Source organism: Mus caroli, chromosome 16 (genome assembly GCF_900094665.2).
Source record: "Mus caroli chromosome 16, CAROLI_EIJ_v1.1, whole genome shotgun sequence".
Classification (NCBI taxonomy): domain Eukaryota; kingdom Metazoa; phylum Chordata; class Mammalia; order Rodentia; family Muridae; genus Mus; species Mus caroli.
Window position 1 is genome coordinate 19,781,831 of NC_034585.1, and position 17,708 is coordinate 19,799,538.

The 17,708-nt window shown below is 47.7% G+C and overlaps 1 protein-coding gene across 2 annotated transcripts in view; it reads right to left on the reverse strand.

Moving 5' to 3' along the window:
- Positions 1 to 17,708, reverse strand: part of Dgkg (diacylglycerol kinase gamma) — a 192,341-nt gene that overhangs the window by 84,102 nt on the left and 90,531 nt on the right. For both annotated transcript variants that reach the window (XM_021184692.2, XM_021184691.2), the window contains 5 exons: positions 15,933 to 16,012; positions 14,801 to 14,875; positions 12,351 to 12,436; positions 7,612 to 7,701; positions 5,896 to 6,056 (listed from right to left, as the gene is read on the reverse strand). In XM_021184692.2, the coding sequence (XP_021040351.1) occupies positions 5,896 to 6,056; positions 7,612 to 7,701; positions 12,351 to 12,436; positions 14,801 to 14,875; positions 15,933 to 16,012 (492 nt within the window). The remainder of the gene's footprint in view (positions 1 to 5,895; positions 6,057 to 7,611; positions 7,702 to 12,350; positions 12,437 to 14,800; positions 14,876 to 15,932; positions 16,013 to 17,708) is intronic.

Sequence of the window (17,708 nt, forward strand, 5' to 3'; positions counted from 1 at the left end):
TTGCTAGGCCCCGGCATAGTCTCACAAGGGACAGCTCTATCTGGGTCCTTTCAGCAAACTCTTGCTAGTGTCATATTGTTTCTTGATAAGGAAAGTCAACAATAGAGCATCAAGTGCAGCTCTCTGAAGAAGCATTTGAGGTGCATACTATGTGTGATGAGGTTCATTATGGAGAGGGGTGACCCCAGCCAGCAGCCACCGTGTGGAATCTGGGAGGGCAGGTACTGGCTTATTTTGTGGCTATAAACATTCCTTGGGCATTTAACAGTTAAATTTTTGCTACTTTTGTAGTTTTCTGATCTGTCAAGAGCTGATAGTCTGGGCAGAGTCACCTTGTAGATACATAGTGGCAGGTGTCAAAATTCAGGGGGGCCCGTTCAGACCCTTTGAACCCACATAGCCATCTCAGCTCCTCTGTGCAGCTCCTCTTCCTAGCCTAGACCATGCCCATCTCCCTCTCGTCCAGCAAGTCTCAGAGAACATTCCCAACAAGATATATGTGATATTTGTCAAATGATTTTCTAGAATTCCTGAAAAGCATTCCATCTAGCTGTGTTCCTTTGAAACACTGATTTTTCTCCTGTCAGGAAAATACAAAACAGCAAACAAAAACTAAAAACGAAACAAAACACCCCCAAACAAAACAAACCCAAAGCACACATCCATATATTTTGTGGCGGCCTGATTTGTACATCACTGCCATTACCCCCCAGTGCAGCTGGAGACTGGCCCCTGGGGTATTTGCAGAGACTCTTCTCCCTGGTCAGTCCTAATCACCTTTGGTTTTTCCATTGCTAAGGTTTGCATGCCTTCTTATTCCAAAGGGCAGCGTTTACAAGATCATTAGCTCAGCATGTGACTCCTCATTTGCCGGTGTAATCTCTTGACAAACACACCAACAGCAAGGGAGAGCTAAGCTGTCTCTTGAAAGGCTCAGACCTTGTTTGTCTCCCCAAGATAGGAAGGGTCAAGAAGGGTCAAGACTCGAGTTTACCCCGTTGACTGAGCGGCTCGGCTCGTGCTGAGCACTGACCAGAGGGTATTTATTTTAGGGGTTTAGATACTGTTTTGAGACTGAGTCCTGCAAAGAGCATTTCACTCTAGAGAGCATGGCAGCAGGGGCAGGCCAGGGGAAGCAATGGCGTTTCCGATGGCCTCTGGTCAGTTGGAACAGTCCCACAGTGTGTGGTCTATGTGTTGTGGGGCAGTCTCCAGTCAATGGTGTGTTCTATCGGGTGAAGGGGAGATGAATTGAAGTGTGATGCAGGCTGTTCCTTCTACAGTCAAAACCTCAAACACATGATTGGATGAAGGATTTTTGGCTCCCTCTCAAATGTAACCTTCTGTTATTTGGACTCTGAGATATTGGGATGTCTAGGTCAGTGCTGTCCAATAGAAATACAGCCGACTTGTAACTTAAAAGTTTCTAGGGCTGGTGAGATGGCTCAGTGGGTAAGAGCACCTGACTGCTCTTCCGAAGGTCCAGAGTTCAAATCCCAGCAACCACATGGTGGCTCACAACCATCCACAACGAGATCTGGCGCCCTCTTCTGGAATGTCTGAAGACAGCTACAGTGTACTTACATATAATAAATGAATAAATCTTTAAAAAAAAAAAGTTTCTAGAAGCTACATAAAAAAGCAAAAAAAAAAAGATATTAATTCATGGATGTTTTAATTAACCTAAATTTTATAATTTCTACATATAATCAATAACAATTGTTAATAAGTTTAATTTCTAGATCTCATTTTTGAATGTGTTTATAATATTTACACACACCTTAAACTAGGCTCGGCCTTGCAGGCTCACAGCAGCCACCTGTGGCTTGTGCTTGCTACCCTGGTCAGTACAGGGCTAAGTCACTTTGGCAACTTTTGGAGACAGAGACAGGAAAGAGACCCTAGGGCAGGCTGTTTGAAATTTGGATTGTTTGAAAAATTTATGGCAGATTATGGAGTAGGAAAGATGTGGCTGGCTTAGCCAAGTCGATTCTCAGTAAGTCCACAAGTGACAGAGTAAAGCTCAGTGCTGACAGAATCCGAGTTTGCAAGCCTCTGACTTGTTGATACTGTGGGATGTGGGTGGGTGAACACTAGTAACAATCTATAAGGTGGAAAATGCTTTATGGGCTGGTGGCCCTCTGGCGTCCAAAATAGACCTCACGGAGTCGAGGGATTAACTGCTCACCACCCTGTTAAGACTCGTTGAAAACAGAGCCTGTGACGAGTTCCGAGTTCCACAGGCTCCAGGAATTATTTTGTAGTCTCTTAACTTCCTGTCACTGATACCTGGCCATCCTGACCTTTCAGCTAATCCAAAAATAGAGAGCAGGGAGGAAGAAGCCCGAGAACTCAGAGGAAGCAATGTACTGGGTGACTGTGTTCAAGACTTCTCTCCAGGAGATGTCTGCAGTTAGAAGGACCATCAAGCTGACTAGCAGAGTCTTCAATGATTCTGGCTGGTATATGGAGATATGGTGGCACTGAGCCCAAGAAACTCCCTGGACAGGCCAGAAGAGTCTGTCTTACTCAACTCTCTATCTATTAAATGCGTTCTGTTTCCACCCCGGGGCACCACCGTGGCTGTATAACTGTTATCTTTATAGTTGCAAGGCAGCAACCATTTGTTCAATAGGCATTTCACGTCTTTCACAGCAGCAAAGACAATCCAGGCATCCCTTTGCCAGGGGTGTGTGTGCGCGCAACCATGTTTAAGCATTCGAAGGAGGTAGAACTGGTTTGGTTTACATACCTACTTCTCTCACAAAGTTTGGGAAGTCAAATAGGAAGCAAGACCTTTTGCAAATGTCAGCCCTGCACTCTGTCAGGGTTGCGGGCTGGGTACTTATTTTCTCAAGATTTTTACCTTCCACCTTGTAAAGAGCAAGCACACAAACCTCGCAAACATTCTATGAAAAGAAGGCTAAGGGGACTCCAATGAGATCAAAAGTCCCATTTCCTTACTCATCTACAATATGACAATAAATACGCGCAAACTAAAGGTATATGAAAAGAACAGTGGATAGATACCCTTGGAGTATTGGAGCCAGACTAGGCCAGGTGGGGAAGCGTGGTGGCCCCCTGAAGGTGATGGGTTTCTGTTCCAATGCTGTTCCTTGGAGGGCAATTCACTTCTTCTTTCCTTCCTCCCCACTCCCTCGGTGACTCCCTCCCTCCTTCTTCCTGGAAGAATGCATTGAAACCATGTTTCCTAGCGCTTGCACTTGCTTTTAGGGCCTGGGTATCTAGTTGAGGGAAGGCTGTCTACAGGGCACTGAGTGGAGACAGGCAGGTACTGGGAACTCTGGTCCTTCCAGCCAGAGCTGTGTGCAGAAAGGGAGGATGTATTGAAGGTTCTAATGGTAGCCATGCTTGAACCTGCCTACTGGAAGCTCCTGGGCAGCCTAGCCTGTCCATCTGTCTGTCTGTCCTGTGGCCAGCTTCCTCTCTTTTTTTGTGTCCCTCTCCTTCATTACCTAATATCTGTGCCTCCAACCCACTTCCTGTATTCATTCTGCTCCTGTGTTGTCTCCATTCTCTGAGGCCTCACTCAGGGTCATCAGCATCAGAATGCTCCCAGGGGCTGGTTAAAAATGCAGAGCCACAGACCTGGCTGAGAGCTATGGAGTCAGATTACAAATCAGAATCTGGTGCAGAGAGGAACTTCCATGTTTTAAAAGAGGTGCTGTGAGCTCTCTCCTTCTGGATCTGGAGAACTTCCTTACTCCACAGCTTGTAGCTGTGTGAAGATGAGGGTGGGTGTGTACTGTGCAGAGCCCACAGCTGAGCAGGCACAAGATCCCAACACACTGGCTTGGAATACACACAAAGGCAACAGGGAAATAGGATAATTGGCCTGGGTGCACCACAGGCACTCAGTAAACACCAGTGCGTTATACAATGGTTATGGCAGGAAAAAGATCTGAGGGTGTGTGTGTGTGTGTGTGTGTGTGTGTGTGTCTCTGCACCATCCCTGCAGGTGGTCCTGAAAGAGGGCTTGGGTAGATAAATTGGGGACTGTGGGGGTGAGGAGGGGGATAAGCCAGTTAGGATGCAGGAACCCCTAGTGCACCACCTCCACATTCAGTCTTATACCCTGGACCCACAATGCCTTGCTTGCTTCAGTCATAGCAATGAGCGCAGGAGTGTAGGAGTGAGAAGATGAAAGCAAACCCCTTTGCCTGAAACTGTTCTTCACTCAGAACACCAGGAAAAAAACAAAATAAAACAGGCAACAACAAAAAACCCCACTGCAGATGTGGTAACTCTACAAACCTGTTGTAACTGGAAGATCGTTATTTTTCTAGTCTTAGCCTTATTAAAAAGTAAAACACCGCCTTCATTAAACCTGATATCCCCTGGAGCTGTCTTTTAGACCCCCATCTCCATCCCACACCCTTACCACCCACCCCTCAGTCTGGTGCCAGAGGATGGCCTGGAGGAGCTCATATGTACAGTGGCTTAAACAATCTCACACACAGGAAGGAGGGAAGGAAGGATGCTCAGACCCAGGGCTAGCCTGGGGACAGGAGGGTAAGGGGGTGTGTCATTGCTCTTCAGGAGCCCTGATCCTTTCCAAGGGCTAAGGACTGCTGTGCTAATGACTACATAAGCCTGCCACTGAAGAGAACACACAGTAGGTGTCCTTCCCTGGACCACCATCTCAAGCCCCAGATAAATTTAAGAATAGAAGTGGGGACTAGAGAGATGGCTCAGTGGTTAAGAGCACTGGCTGTTACTTCAGAGGACTTGGGTTCAACCCCTAGCACCTGCATGGCAGCTACCACACTCATCTGTAACTCTAGTTGGAGAGGGTACAGTGCCCTCTTCTGGCCTCTGTGGGTACCTGGCACAGACATACAGGTAGGCAAAATGCATTTATTTTATTTTATTTTTTTAAAGAATACACTCAAACTGAGTGGTAGTGGTGCATACCTTTAGTCCCAGTACTTGGAAGGCAGAGGCAAGCAGATCTCTTAAGTTTGAAGCCAGCCTGGTCTGTATAGTGAGTTCTAGACCAGCCAGGGCTACACAGAGAAATCCTGTCTCAATAAGTAAGTAAGTAAGTAAGTAAATAAATAAATAAAATCAAAACCAACCAAACAAAATACCACTCATCATATTGTTCCCAACAACCTAGGAAACAGTGCATACTCTGAATTTGGAGCTAAGTTCAGTGTGGCAAACTGATTGAGTTATACTAACTAGACTGGAGGATGGAAGGAAGCACAGACGGCACTGTCCATCTGTGAGTGTGTGTGTTTGTGAGTGTGTGTGTGTGCGCGCACATCTGCACGTGTGCACTGTGTGTGTGCATATGTGTACTGGTGCACGCAAGCATACATTTGTACATAGGAGGGTGGATTCAGGCACATTAAGCCCTTCCGTCTAATACATGGAGAACACTGATGGTCTGTGATAAGGGCTGTATGGAGTCACAGTGGACTCAGCCTGAGAGGCAGCAACAGAAGAACCCTCCTAGGTGTGTATGAAGCTCTTAGAGTATGTGTGGTTGGGCTGGGTGGAGGCGAGTGAGCCCAAGGCAAGTCTGCCGAGCCTGGTCCAGGCAAGCAGCCATTCCTCATGGTCAGAGTTCTCAAATCTTCACACTCACGTGAGGGTTTCTTCCTGGCCTTATCTCTTGTTTGTTTTCCTTAATTAGCTGAAGGATATATACAAAGAAAAATTCAGTCTTTTCTCCTGTTAGCTAAAATGGCAGGAGTAAGAATTTCTTCTACAGTCCAGGGATAGAATGTCTATGGGTTCAAGGTGGCCACACCATGCCAGATTTGCAGGTCAGGGCTAGGGACAATGAGAACAGACAAGGAGTAGAGGTCTGGAAGGGTCAACGGACACTTGTTGGTCATGCAGAAAAGCAATTGATGGCCAACTTACCACACCAATGGAGAAATAGTTGTTCATGATGTTGTATGGGACTTGGTCTCCATTCTCCACCTCTTCCCTGGGCATGACCTCTAGGTACCAACGGTCCAGCATCACCAAGGGGCTCTGTTCAATTTCCTTCAGGATTTTGGTCAAGCTGCCCCCTTCGTAACCTATGAACACAGGCATGGTATGTACCACCAGAGTGGAGAGGCAAGGCTGTTGCTCATGCAGAGCAAGTATGTTTTTAGGCATTTGTGGCTAGAATACTTCTAGGTGTCTTTGGGCTGGAGACACCTATGTTCTCTGATCCAGAGAGAAGCGGGAGGACAGTAAGGAGTAATTAGCAAACATTTGGGTGTGAGTTGGAAGCCTGAGAGCAAGGTATAGAATACGTGTTGGCTAGAGGCAGTCATGGTCCGGAGCTGAAGCCAGCCCTGGAGAGTGAGTGGGCTGATGGGTGAACTTATGCTATTTGTAGGAATGGATAGAACTAAGGATTATGTTAAGCAAAATAGCTAGACTTAGGTATTATTATATGTTTTCTTTCATATGTAGGATAAAGATTAAGCACATATGTTTATCTATCTATCTACCTATCTATCTTCTACCTATCACCATTTATCCACCCACCCACCAACCAGACATGAAAGTAGAATGATGTATGGCTAGGGATGGCTGCCATGGACTCATGTTTGAATTCTTGGCCCATAGGGAGAAAGTGGCACTATCAGGAGGTGTGGCCTTGTTGGAGGAAGTGTGTCACTGTGGGGGTGGGCTCTGAGGTCTCAAATAAGCTCAAGTTACACTCAGTGTGAAAGTCTCCGGCTGCCTGTGGATGAAGGTGTAGAACCTTTGGCTTCTCCAGCACCATGTCTGCCCACACACTGCTATGCTTCCCACCATGATGATAATGGACTGACCCTCTGAAACTGTAAGCCAGTCCCAATTAAATGCTTTCCTTTATAAGAGTTGTCTTGGTCATGGTGACTCTTCACAGCAGTCAAACCCTAAGGCAGAAGCCTATTGGAAGAGGAGACGGGGTAATAGGATACGGAACAAAAGAAGGTATGGGTGGGTAGATAAAATCAAAGACCAGGATAAACATGTATAAAAGGGCTTAACAAAACTTATTATTTTATACCGTAAATACCCCACTAATTGAAAGGAAAAAAAAGGGGGGGGGGAGGAAAGAAGGAAAAGAGGGAAGGAAAGACTTGTCAGCCGCATGGCTGGGAAGTTGTGTGCAGAGGACAGCAGATCCATCCCAGGTCCGCAATGTGTGGATAGTATAGTTAACCCTCAGGTCTGACTTCTGCTTCATCGACCAAGCAAGAACATGGGTACTGGCTGGTCTGGCCTGGCCTGGTCTTGTTTGCAAAGTTCTTGACCAATGCTCTAAAAGCCATCAGCATTCCCTATTCAACTTGGGGAGGGAGGGTTTCAGAAGGAAAGGCCACTGCCCTGGGAGTCTGGTAATCGAGATGTCCCTGGAGTCTTGTAATTGGTATGCATTTTAGTCTCCATTCTGAATCCTAATTCAGAAGGGAGGAGGGAGGAATTTTACGCAGGAACTTCTGTTTAATAAACTCAGGTATCGGAATGAACATCAGGAAGGGACAGGTGAGACCTGTCTGTACCCTGTGGTTGACCACGTCCTGCTGGGGCGGTGTCCCTAAGAACATGAATGCTTGGCTCTAGTGTGGCATCCGGGACATGCAGCCTTACCTCCTCCCCAGCGGAGGCATCGTGCGAGGTCATTCCCTGTTCCAAGAGGCAGGACAGCCACGGGTGGGTGCTTTGTGAAGTTAGCCTTATCTGCAACCCACATGAAAGATCAGACAAGCCACATGATTACAGATGATTGTATTATCTTATAATTCTCACCTGCTCTCCCCCGCCCTCACCGTAATCACAGAATCCCTCCTGTGATGGAGAACACACCCTTTGCAGAGGCCATCTACAGCATTCGCAGTGTGTTAGCTGCTACACGTTTGCCGAAGCTGTCAATCACATCTTCAGACTGAGCTAAATCTGTCTCCCTAGAATTTGCCCCTATTTACCCCAAACATGTCCGAATTCTGTTCTTCAAGGTGACAACACACACCTCAAAAACATTGGTTCATGTTGGTCAACAGTTAACCATGGTCATCATGAAGAATGATGACCAACACTAGTTTCCATTAATTGCCCACAGCAATCTAGCAGAGACGGAGGTACACGGAGAAGTGATTCCAGAGCCAGGATCCAACATGGATCTCTGGCTCCAAGTCCATTCTGTTGTCTTTAAGGGCTAGACAGTGCAGAGTGAAAGAGACATGTCTGTGACAGTAGGGGATGGTGGGGTATTTAGAAAGCTGACCAAGCTCACTGAAAGTTATTTCTATTGTACAGCTTAAGACACAACACTGTGCTAAAGTAGAAAAGCATTCCAGGTGTTACCTGACACCCACAAACCCAGCTTATTCTCTCACAACCCCTGCCACCTTCCTGAATACAGACTCTTATTATTTTCTCCTTTCTGCTTGCTCGGGAGCCCGAACGGTCAGCGGAAAATCTGCCTGTCGTCTTCAGCATGTCGGTAGAGCAGAGAGGGTTGAAGAGGGAGACACAGGCACCTTTGGGCTTTGAGGAGGCAGGTACACAAACCCTGCCCTACATGGTTCCTTAACATTCGCCATGAGTGGGGGCGGAGGGAGCTCACACTGGGGCCTCCTGGGTAGAGTGGGCCAAAAGCCTGATCTGTGCTCAAAGTGGCTGGTCTCAGGGTTGAGATTACCACTGATGGGCTGAAGTGGAACATGGAGAGATGCAATGCCTGATTTTTCCTGTCACATGCCTGGAGCCTCTTCACTCCTTGAACATGCTATCCACATTACCTGGAGGGCAGTTGTTTCTTTATGTCTGTCCCTTCTCCTGTGGTCACCACCTTGACAGGTTAGCCATCTTTATAGCACTGAGCCCAGGAGTCTGTGTGCCATCCTAATCTCCCCCCTTTCCCATTATCTACCCAGCACTTGAGCTATCTCCTTAACAGATTTCCCAGCAACCTCCTCTCCCTATCCCCATCTCCATCCACACTGTTCCGGTTCCATAGCCTCCTTTTCTCTCTCCCCCTGCAGGTCCACCCTCCAAGTGTGCTTTCCACAGAAGGCAGTGCATGGGCCCAGATCCTCCACGCTAGTGCCTTGTGTTGCCAGTGTTACAGCTTCCTCTGCATGCCAGGCTCTGCCTATCTTCCTAGGCTTCACCTTCAGCACACCTAACTTTTCACCAGGAAACCATCCTGAAGTGTTCTCAGTTCTAACACTCCTGAGTCTCAGCAGAGAAGCCAGACCAGGCCTGCATTTGGAGACTCTCCTAAGCACCTGGAGTATCGGAGCCTGGTGACCCTATCACACTCTCTCCCCTGAATGGACTGTAACCCCATGGAAGAGTGTGTTTCATTTGCCATGGCATCTGCATCTGGATCCACTGAGTCCTGCCAGATGTTGTGGCCACGGTCAGGTTCTCAGTGTGAGATCTTTGTACACACAGTGTATGATTGTACCTTTGACTGGAAAGGGAAAGGGGCGGGCGGTCCTGTTACAAGGTGACTGTGGCTGTCTGGTGTGCAAGAGAGGTCACCCTAAGAAGCCACATTTCAGTCGAGGCTGGGGAGCACTTCAGATGGGAAGATCACTTGGACAAGGCTCATGTGGGGAGGAAGACTGCTACATTTGAGGGTCTGAGCTGGGCCGGGTGTCTGCAATCCCCCCAGAGAAGGGTAAGAGGGAGATGACATCAGAAGAATCTGTCATTTCCTGAGGAACCACAGGAAGCTTTTGGTGTCTTTTCTGTGCACCACAGACCCACTGATATCAGGCAGAGCGTTATGGCCACAGCAGGGGAGGCGGGGTGACAGCCTCAGTGGGGCAGTGGAGATCAGGCACTAGTGCTTAAGTGAATGAAGAAAGGAGCTCGCTCGCAGTTATCTTTGCTCAGTAGGATCTGTGAGGAGTCACTGACCTGTGTGGAAAAGTCCATCTTTCATCTCACTGCATCGTCTTTCTCTCCCCCTAGCTACATCTGTCTCCTGTGTCCTCAGCAGAGGGATTCCATACAGTGTTTTACCGAGGGCTGCTTTCTTCCTCTGATGGGGCAGAGGGAGCTGTGAAGAACCTGGTACTGCAGCCAGGAGCCACCTTCCCTCCCACGGCTCCTGGATGGAGGACACTTTCATGTCCCACAAACTTCAGAGTTTGTGGCAGCAGAGCTCTCTCTCTCTCTCTCTCTCTCTCTCTCTCTCTCTCTCTCTCTGTATGTGAGAGAGATGTGTTTGTATGTGAAAGATGTGTATGTGTGAGAGAGATATGTTTGTGTGCGTGTAAGAGAGGGATGTGTGTGTGTCTGATATGTATATGTCTGATATATGTGTGTTATGTATGCATTTGGTGTGTGTGTGTGTGATGTGTGTTAGTTATGTGTAATTATGTGTATGAGGTGTGTACATGATGTGTGTCTCTGATATGTGTATGTCTGATGTGTGTGTGATATGTATGCATATGGTGTATGTGATGTGTGTTATGTGTAATGATGTGTATGAGGTGTGTACATGATGTGTGTGATGTGTGTGTATCTTATACGTGTATGTCTGATTATGTGTGTGATTGATTATATGTATGTGTGTATGTCTGATAAGTGTATGTCTGATGTGTGTGTTATATGTATGTGATGTGTATGTGTGTCTGATACTTGTATGTTTGATGAGTATGTGTATGATGTATGTGTGCATGTGCGTGTGTGATGAGTGTTATATGTATGATATGTGTATCTGATACTTGTATGTCTGATGTGTGTGTTATGTGTATGTGTGTATATCTGGTGTGTTTGTTGGGAGGCACTGAAACCAAAGCATGGCTCACAGAGAAACAGCAGGTGGCAGGTGTACCTTCTCTCCTCCTGCCCTGAAGGCCTCACATTCCCTGCCTGATTTGGCTGGGGTCCAGAATTACGTACTTCTCATATCTTCCTGTTTCCACTGTGGCTCTGAACTGGTCACCTCTCACTGTGGGAACCTCCTGACTAGTGTCTTGCTCCTGCCCTCATCTCTTAGCATGCCATATCTCTTTCAATGCCACTTGATGCTTTGGCTCTGCCTCCTTTAAAAACCATACTCTACCCAGCAGCCCCCCAAAAGCCACATTCTACCTAGTGCCTTACATATGCCACCTGTTCCTACCTTAGGGCCTTTGCCCTTGCTGTTTCTTTCATCTGGCCTATTCTCAGGTTTCCCCCCTCCCGTTTTTAGAACTAGCATCCCTTCCTACCCTGTGAGGTCTTCCCTGACTTCTCTTAGATCACACCCCACACACCTCCTCTTCCTTTGTCTCTCCCTTTTTACATGTATGTTTACCCTGACATTCTATCCATTTCCCTCATTTCTCTGTTGCCTGGGTCTTTCCTCTAGATCAGAGGTTCTCAACCTTCCAAATGTAGAGACCTTCTAATACAGTTCCTCATGTTGTGGTGACTCCCAATCACAAAATTATTCCTGTTGCTAGTTTATAACTCTAATTTTGCTACTCTTAGGGATCATGATTTGTGTTTCCTGATGGTCTTAGGGAACCCCATAAAAGGGCCATTTCATCTCCCATGAGATCGTGACCCACAGGTTGAGAGCCACAGCTCCAGAAGGTGGGCTCCATTAGGGTAGTAATTTGGCCTCTTTGTTCCTTGGCGGCATCTCTAGTTGACTCCAAGAGGGCTTGGCCCATAGAGATTCCAGGCAGCATTTGTAATGACTGACAGATGCTGTGAAACAGCCCTGGGCTCATGGCTCTGGTCCTGCCCCTCTTTGATGCCTGCCCACCCCAGTGCCTCCGTTGGTAGCTTTCCTGCCTTGGTGTTCTATATTGCAGACTTTACCTTGGTTCAGCAGGGGCTAGGTCTTAACTATACCCCATCCCTAAGTATCACAGATAGGCACTATCATTTTCTGGATCCAGGCAGAGCTAGGCTAGACCTCAGGCCCCCAGCCCTCCAGCCTGCTCCCCTGCCTTCTCCATGTGGGACACAGCTCGGCATGGCAGTCCTCTGCTTGTACTGACCTGCACTTTCCAGGTGTGCTTTCTGGACTCCTGCTCCAGATGTTCATCCCTAAGCAGATCTGCCACGCTTAGCTTCTTGCCCTTTATTTAACATCACCCCGGCTCCACCTGGATCTCCAGTCCTGCTTCTAATACATCTGGTTCTGCTACTGCCCAGCAGTACTGGTACTGCTCTGCCTCTGACACACATGTTTCTGAAGACCAAGTCTACGATGAAAACTCTTCACTGCAGATCCCTAATCAAGCAGCAGTCCAAGCAAGGGTAGGCACCCGGATGGAGAAGGCATGGCTCTGCTCCTTCTTTAGTTCACTGCCTTCTGACGACTTCACACCTACTCACTATAAAGAACAAGGAAAGGCCTTCCTGGCCATCCTTACCAATGCAATCCAAAATCCAGCCAACTGTCCCATCTCCGCCACAGGCGAGGACGCGGAAGTCTGGGGTATCGTGAAAGAAGTTCAATCTGGAAAGAAAGGCCACAGTGGTCTTGTTATTAGGTGACTAACATTGTTATTATTTCAACACGTATCAAGTGTGCAGTGAGTGCATGCATACGTGTGTGTGTGTGTGTGTCTGTGTACCTGTGTACATGCATTTGTGAGTGTGGTGTTGGGGATTGAACCCTGGTGCCCAGCATATCAAACAAACTATCAACGAGCTACATTACAGTCTTAGCACGTGACACCTCTGGTCCTCCCCAGTCCCTGGAATCAGGTTCTTTCAGGATCGGAAGAGTCACTTAGCACTCTGGAACCAGAATTTACTGTGTAGTGCTCCCAACGACGGAGAAGAATCAGTTGTGTGTGTATATGTATGTGGGGTGCTGACTTCCTAATAGAAGGAGAATCTGACCCAACATTCAGCATGCAGAAAACCACTTTTGAGACTTCCTCTATGATTTGAGGAATTCTCAGTTTTCACATTTTGGCAACAACACAAAGCATCCCTAATATTTTGACTCCTCTCAGACTCTCCTGACTGCTGCCTCTAGTACTACCTCCTTAAGAGAGATTCACTTAATTATCTGGGTCTTTATTTTCTCCTCTGAGGGCCCCCTGCCATGGGGAGTGAGACCCCATTTTCCCTGGGAGCATGAAGCCGGAAGAGCAGGACCTGGGATCCACTGACCTTCTGGTGAGTCTGTGGCTATAATTCAGAGGTTTGTGAACTTGGAAGAGAAAATATAATGTTAATATCTTCTCTGATCTCTAACTGACACTTAGCATTTCTTTCAATTATGAATGTAGACAGCAGACCACAGAGGCTTCAATGGCACCTGCAACTTTGTCACTGAGTATATAACAGCTGTTTCAACACCTCAGGAAGGCTGTACTGTAGGTTCCATGCTATCATTTCTGTAGCTTGTGGCTTTCAGTTTACAGTCATTATTGAACCTGACTATGGGTGTTGTTGTTTAGTGTGTTGACAGAAGACATTCTCTTACATACCACAAATTTGTCTTTTTAGTTTTGGGTAACCACTTCTCAACATAATTAGCTTCACTGGAAATCACATATTATTTCATGTTATGCTTTAGAAAACATTATTTTAGATGGAGTTCATACTCTACCAGATTGTGACTGGAGTCCTTGGCAGAAAAAGCCAAGAACCCTTGCTTTGGGGGAAAATGTGACCCATGGACACCTTGAGGTGTCATTATGTCTCTCTTCCCAGACAGATGGTCTGAGGAGTCCCAGGGGCGCTCTGAGCACGGATGCCTGTGTTGGCAAGTCACTATCCTCTCTCCCTTCTCTTGCAGAACCCCGCTCTCCTCCAGGCAGTACATTCTGAGTAGAGGCTCCCTTCCACTGGACGGCCTGTCTGCATACAGATAAACAGGCACATTGAAGGTGCTCTGGGCTCAGCAGCCCTGGAAGTAGGCCATGAGCTTGTCACCCACAGGAAAACCAATCAAAGGTCGAGAAGGCTGTGCTCCTGAAATACCCTAGGAGAGAGCAGGGCCGAAAAGGCACTTGATGTTTTGGTACATGGTGGTGCTATCCGGCAGTAACTGGCAGTAACCAGCAGTAACCGGTAGACACGAGGCTATGTGGCAACTGGGAGAGTCTGGACCGACTTCTGAGTAAATTTTACAGATTGGTGAATGTGCACCTGTGTGTCGTTCTCCTTTTAACTGGGTCTTGTGCTTCCGTTTCTATAAATAATCCCCGTGCCAGACAACGGAAAGACAGGGACAGGTTCCATTTTTAGACACCTTACTCCAGCCCCCTTGGAGGAATCTCAATGACTCTAGAGTAGAAATGCAGGTCAGGAAGTGTGAAAGCTCAGACCAGATGTGGAAGATGGTGCTGGCAGAGCTGCCAGCAGGTGGCGCTAGGGCACCACCTATGACTGGTTAAATGGCATCAAGGCCAGCTCCACCCACCAGACCTTCAGACGAGCCATCTAGGTCCTGCCCCCTCCCCTCTAACAGGGGTCAGGGAGGTGGGAAAAGGGTTAGGAGATGTGTAATCTCTGAAAAGCTGGGTAATTCAGGGAAAGAATGTTTTCGATGACAGAAATGCTCCCATAGCAAAAGACATGACAGACTTGGAGTGAATGTGTCAATCTACGGAAAGACATCATTAAACACACTATGACGATATCAGCCTTGCAAGGAAGTCCAAGGAAGTCGGCAGTGTGACCTCCCTGTCCGTCCAATGACTGGGTCATAGTTTCTCTCTGACATCAATACCTCCTTCAGAGACAAGGTAGACAGGGCAACTTCCTAAACAAGAACCAGGGTCAAGGTGAGGGCTGGGCAGAAAAAGCCAGGAGACAAAGAAAGGTGTTTTCTTCAGAGACAAAAGCAGGGCAGAGTCCATACCCTGGTGTAGGTCCCCCATTGTCCAGGTTGAAAACTTGTTCGGGGTTGAGCAGGTAGTGAAATTTTCGAAGAATTCTACAGGGGGAAAAAACACAATAGAGGCGAGAAATGGTAGGGTAGTAGTCACATGGGGGCAAGTACCTTTGGACCCATCTGTGGTGAAATCTGCCAGTTGTTTAAACCTAAGCCAGGAAGTGATGGGTGCAGACCCGCTATCCCAGTACACCTAGCATCCCCATATCCTTCCATCTGGCCAAAAGCTGCCCCTCCATCTGACTCCAGCCCCACCCTATGGACTGCTTATTGCTATGGGAGAGAATAGGACTGCTGTCCTAAATAGCTTCCTTCCTGTTAGAGACCTCTGGGTATTCTGCATGGTTTAAGTAGGGTGATTCCATCTATTGTTGACTGTCCAGAGGTGCTGAAGGCCCCCAAGGAGTGGGCCCAGCATCCTCATAAGAGTACATGCAGGAGGAGGTGGGGCTGGAGGCAATGGCTATGTCTGGGTTTGGTTTCTAGGCTCTACCTTGAGACTAGGTCAGGCTAGGAGGGTGTCTTGCCATTGGATAGAGGTGGGGTCCTCATAGTACTTGGCTTGGGCCCTACCTAATTTTATTTTTTCTAAGCCTGAATTCCTGCTCTCTGTACCATCTGCTCATTTCCCAGACTGAGCAGGCCTGGGCGGCAGAATGCTTCTGCCTGCCCCCCATGTCTTCCCACCCCGCTGAGCTTACTCCAGTTTCGCCCAAACCCCATTTCCTTCACTGATACGGTGGGGTTGGGGCTAGGCCAGGTAGTCCTAAGCAGGTGAACCTCACCAAGTCTTTTAAACCAAGAAGAGACTTGTGATGGCTTAGGAAAAAACAGGTCCCTTAGAACTTGATTCTGGCGACCTTCACCAGGGCTCATGTGGCAGGTCCAAGGCTAAGCACTAAGTCTATTCTAATCCTTAAGGTAACCTGTGAGAGGTAATATCATTGCTATCATGTCACAGGGGCAGAAACTGAGGCACGGGCTATTAACTCACCTGGCCCATGTTTTTTTGACTATACAGTCTACTATGTTGGGGCTGAGGGAAGGAAGGGGGTTGGGTCAGGTTGTTTCAGCCTATTTAAAAGAAAAGCGGACCTACCTTTCTCCTTGTCTTCCTCCACTCTTGGGGTTCACCAGGACCAGCAGAGGATGCGTCCCCGGGCTAGGGATGATCTTATACTTAAAAATGAGAAGAAAGAGATGTGAGCTTTATTCAGTCGTGACATGAGATGAAAGCAGGTGTTGAGACAGCTTTGGAAGGTGGATGGGAAGCAGGCCCAGGCATGGAGGAGAGGAGGGGGGCTGTTTGTCTGCCGGCTGAGCTTCCTGGGGGAGACATGGCTGATTCCAGCCCAAGGGACTTTTAAAGGGGGGTTAATGGCAATAAGGGTTGGAGGTCGGGATCAGAGATGGGGGGGATGACACCCGCTTCAAATTATGCCTACAACACGAGATCAAAATAGTCTAGCATAGCAGTTCTCAACCTTCCCAATGCTGCAACCCTTTAATACAGTTCCTAATGTTGTGATGACCCCAACCACAAATGTATTTTGTTACTTCATAACTGTAGTGCTGCTACTGTTATGAATCAATACAGATATCTAATATGCAAGGTGTCTAGTTTGTGACCCCGAGGGGTCTCCACCCACAGGTTGAGAACCACAGGTCTAGAGGGTACATCTGACAACATCAATGAATGCCCTTGGGGTGCTCAGGGCCCAGCACTATCCAAATTCTTATGGCCACACCCAATTTTCCTCCTCTCTGTGGGGTCTGTCCTCTTCTGATCTCTCAGTCACTGCTGAGGTTACCTCAATAATGGTACCACACTAGCAGGCCCACACAGCTTGTCTTTTCCATAAGCCTAGCCGTTCCTCTTGGAATGTCCTTTTCCGGTTGGTTACTCAGCTGGGCATCCAGGGGGAGATCCTGACCTGCCAAGTCCTTCCCTTAGAATTTCTCTGACAGCCACCATGATCCCCATGCCTTTGAGGCCTTTCCTACCCACACTGTATCCTCCATACCCCACTCCAGTTCCTTTCTGGGACACCACATCTCAGGCCACTCCTAACGCACCTGTAACAGCACCCTGATGCTCCCAGAATCTGACCCGAATCTCTAAGACTTCTCAGCCTCACCCCTTTCTTCTGCGCTCTCCTTGCTCCTCCTGTCCCACAGTGACCAGCCTAGCAGCCGGCTGGCACCCTCCAGTGAGAAGTCCCTGTTGCCATCCTCCAGTGAGTGTGTCTAGCCATGCTCACACTCTTTTGCTCTTATCCTATGGCTCGAAATACTCTCTCCTTTGTAACTTCTTAAAGAGATCCAGAATAATCCAGGAAGTGGTGGCACATGCCTTTAATCCCAGCATTTGGGAGGCAGAAACAGGTGTGTGTCTATGAGTTCTAGGACAGCCTGGTCTACAAAGTGAGTTCCAGGCCAGCCAAGCTACAGAGAAAACCTTTCTTTAAAAAAATCCAGAAGAGCCCATGGCCATCACCTCTGTAACCTGGCCCTCAACCAGAGCAACTAAAAACTACTGCAGTGTGACCCATGTAGTATATCCTGCTGCAGTGTGACCCATGTAGTATATCCTGCTGCAGTGTGACCCGGGTAGTATATCTTACTGCAATGTGGCCTGTGTAGTATATCCTACTGCAATGTGACCTGTGTAGTGTATCCTGCTGCAGTGTGACCTGTGTAGTATATCCTGCTGCAATGTGACCCATGTACTATACCTACTCAATGTGACCCGTGTAGTATATCCTACTCAATGTGATCTATGTAGTATATCCTACTGCAATGTCACCTGTGTAGTATATCCTACTGCAGTGTGACCTGTGTAGTATATCCTACTGCAATGTCACCTGTGTAGTAT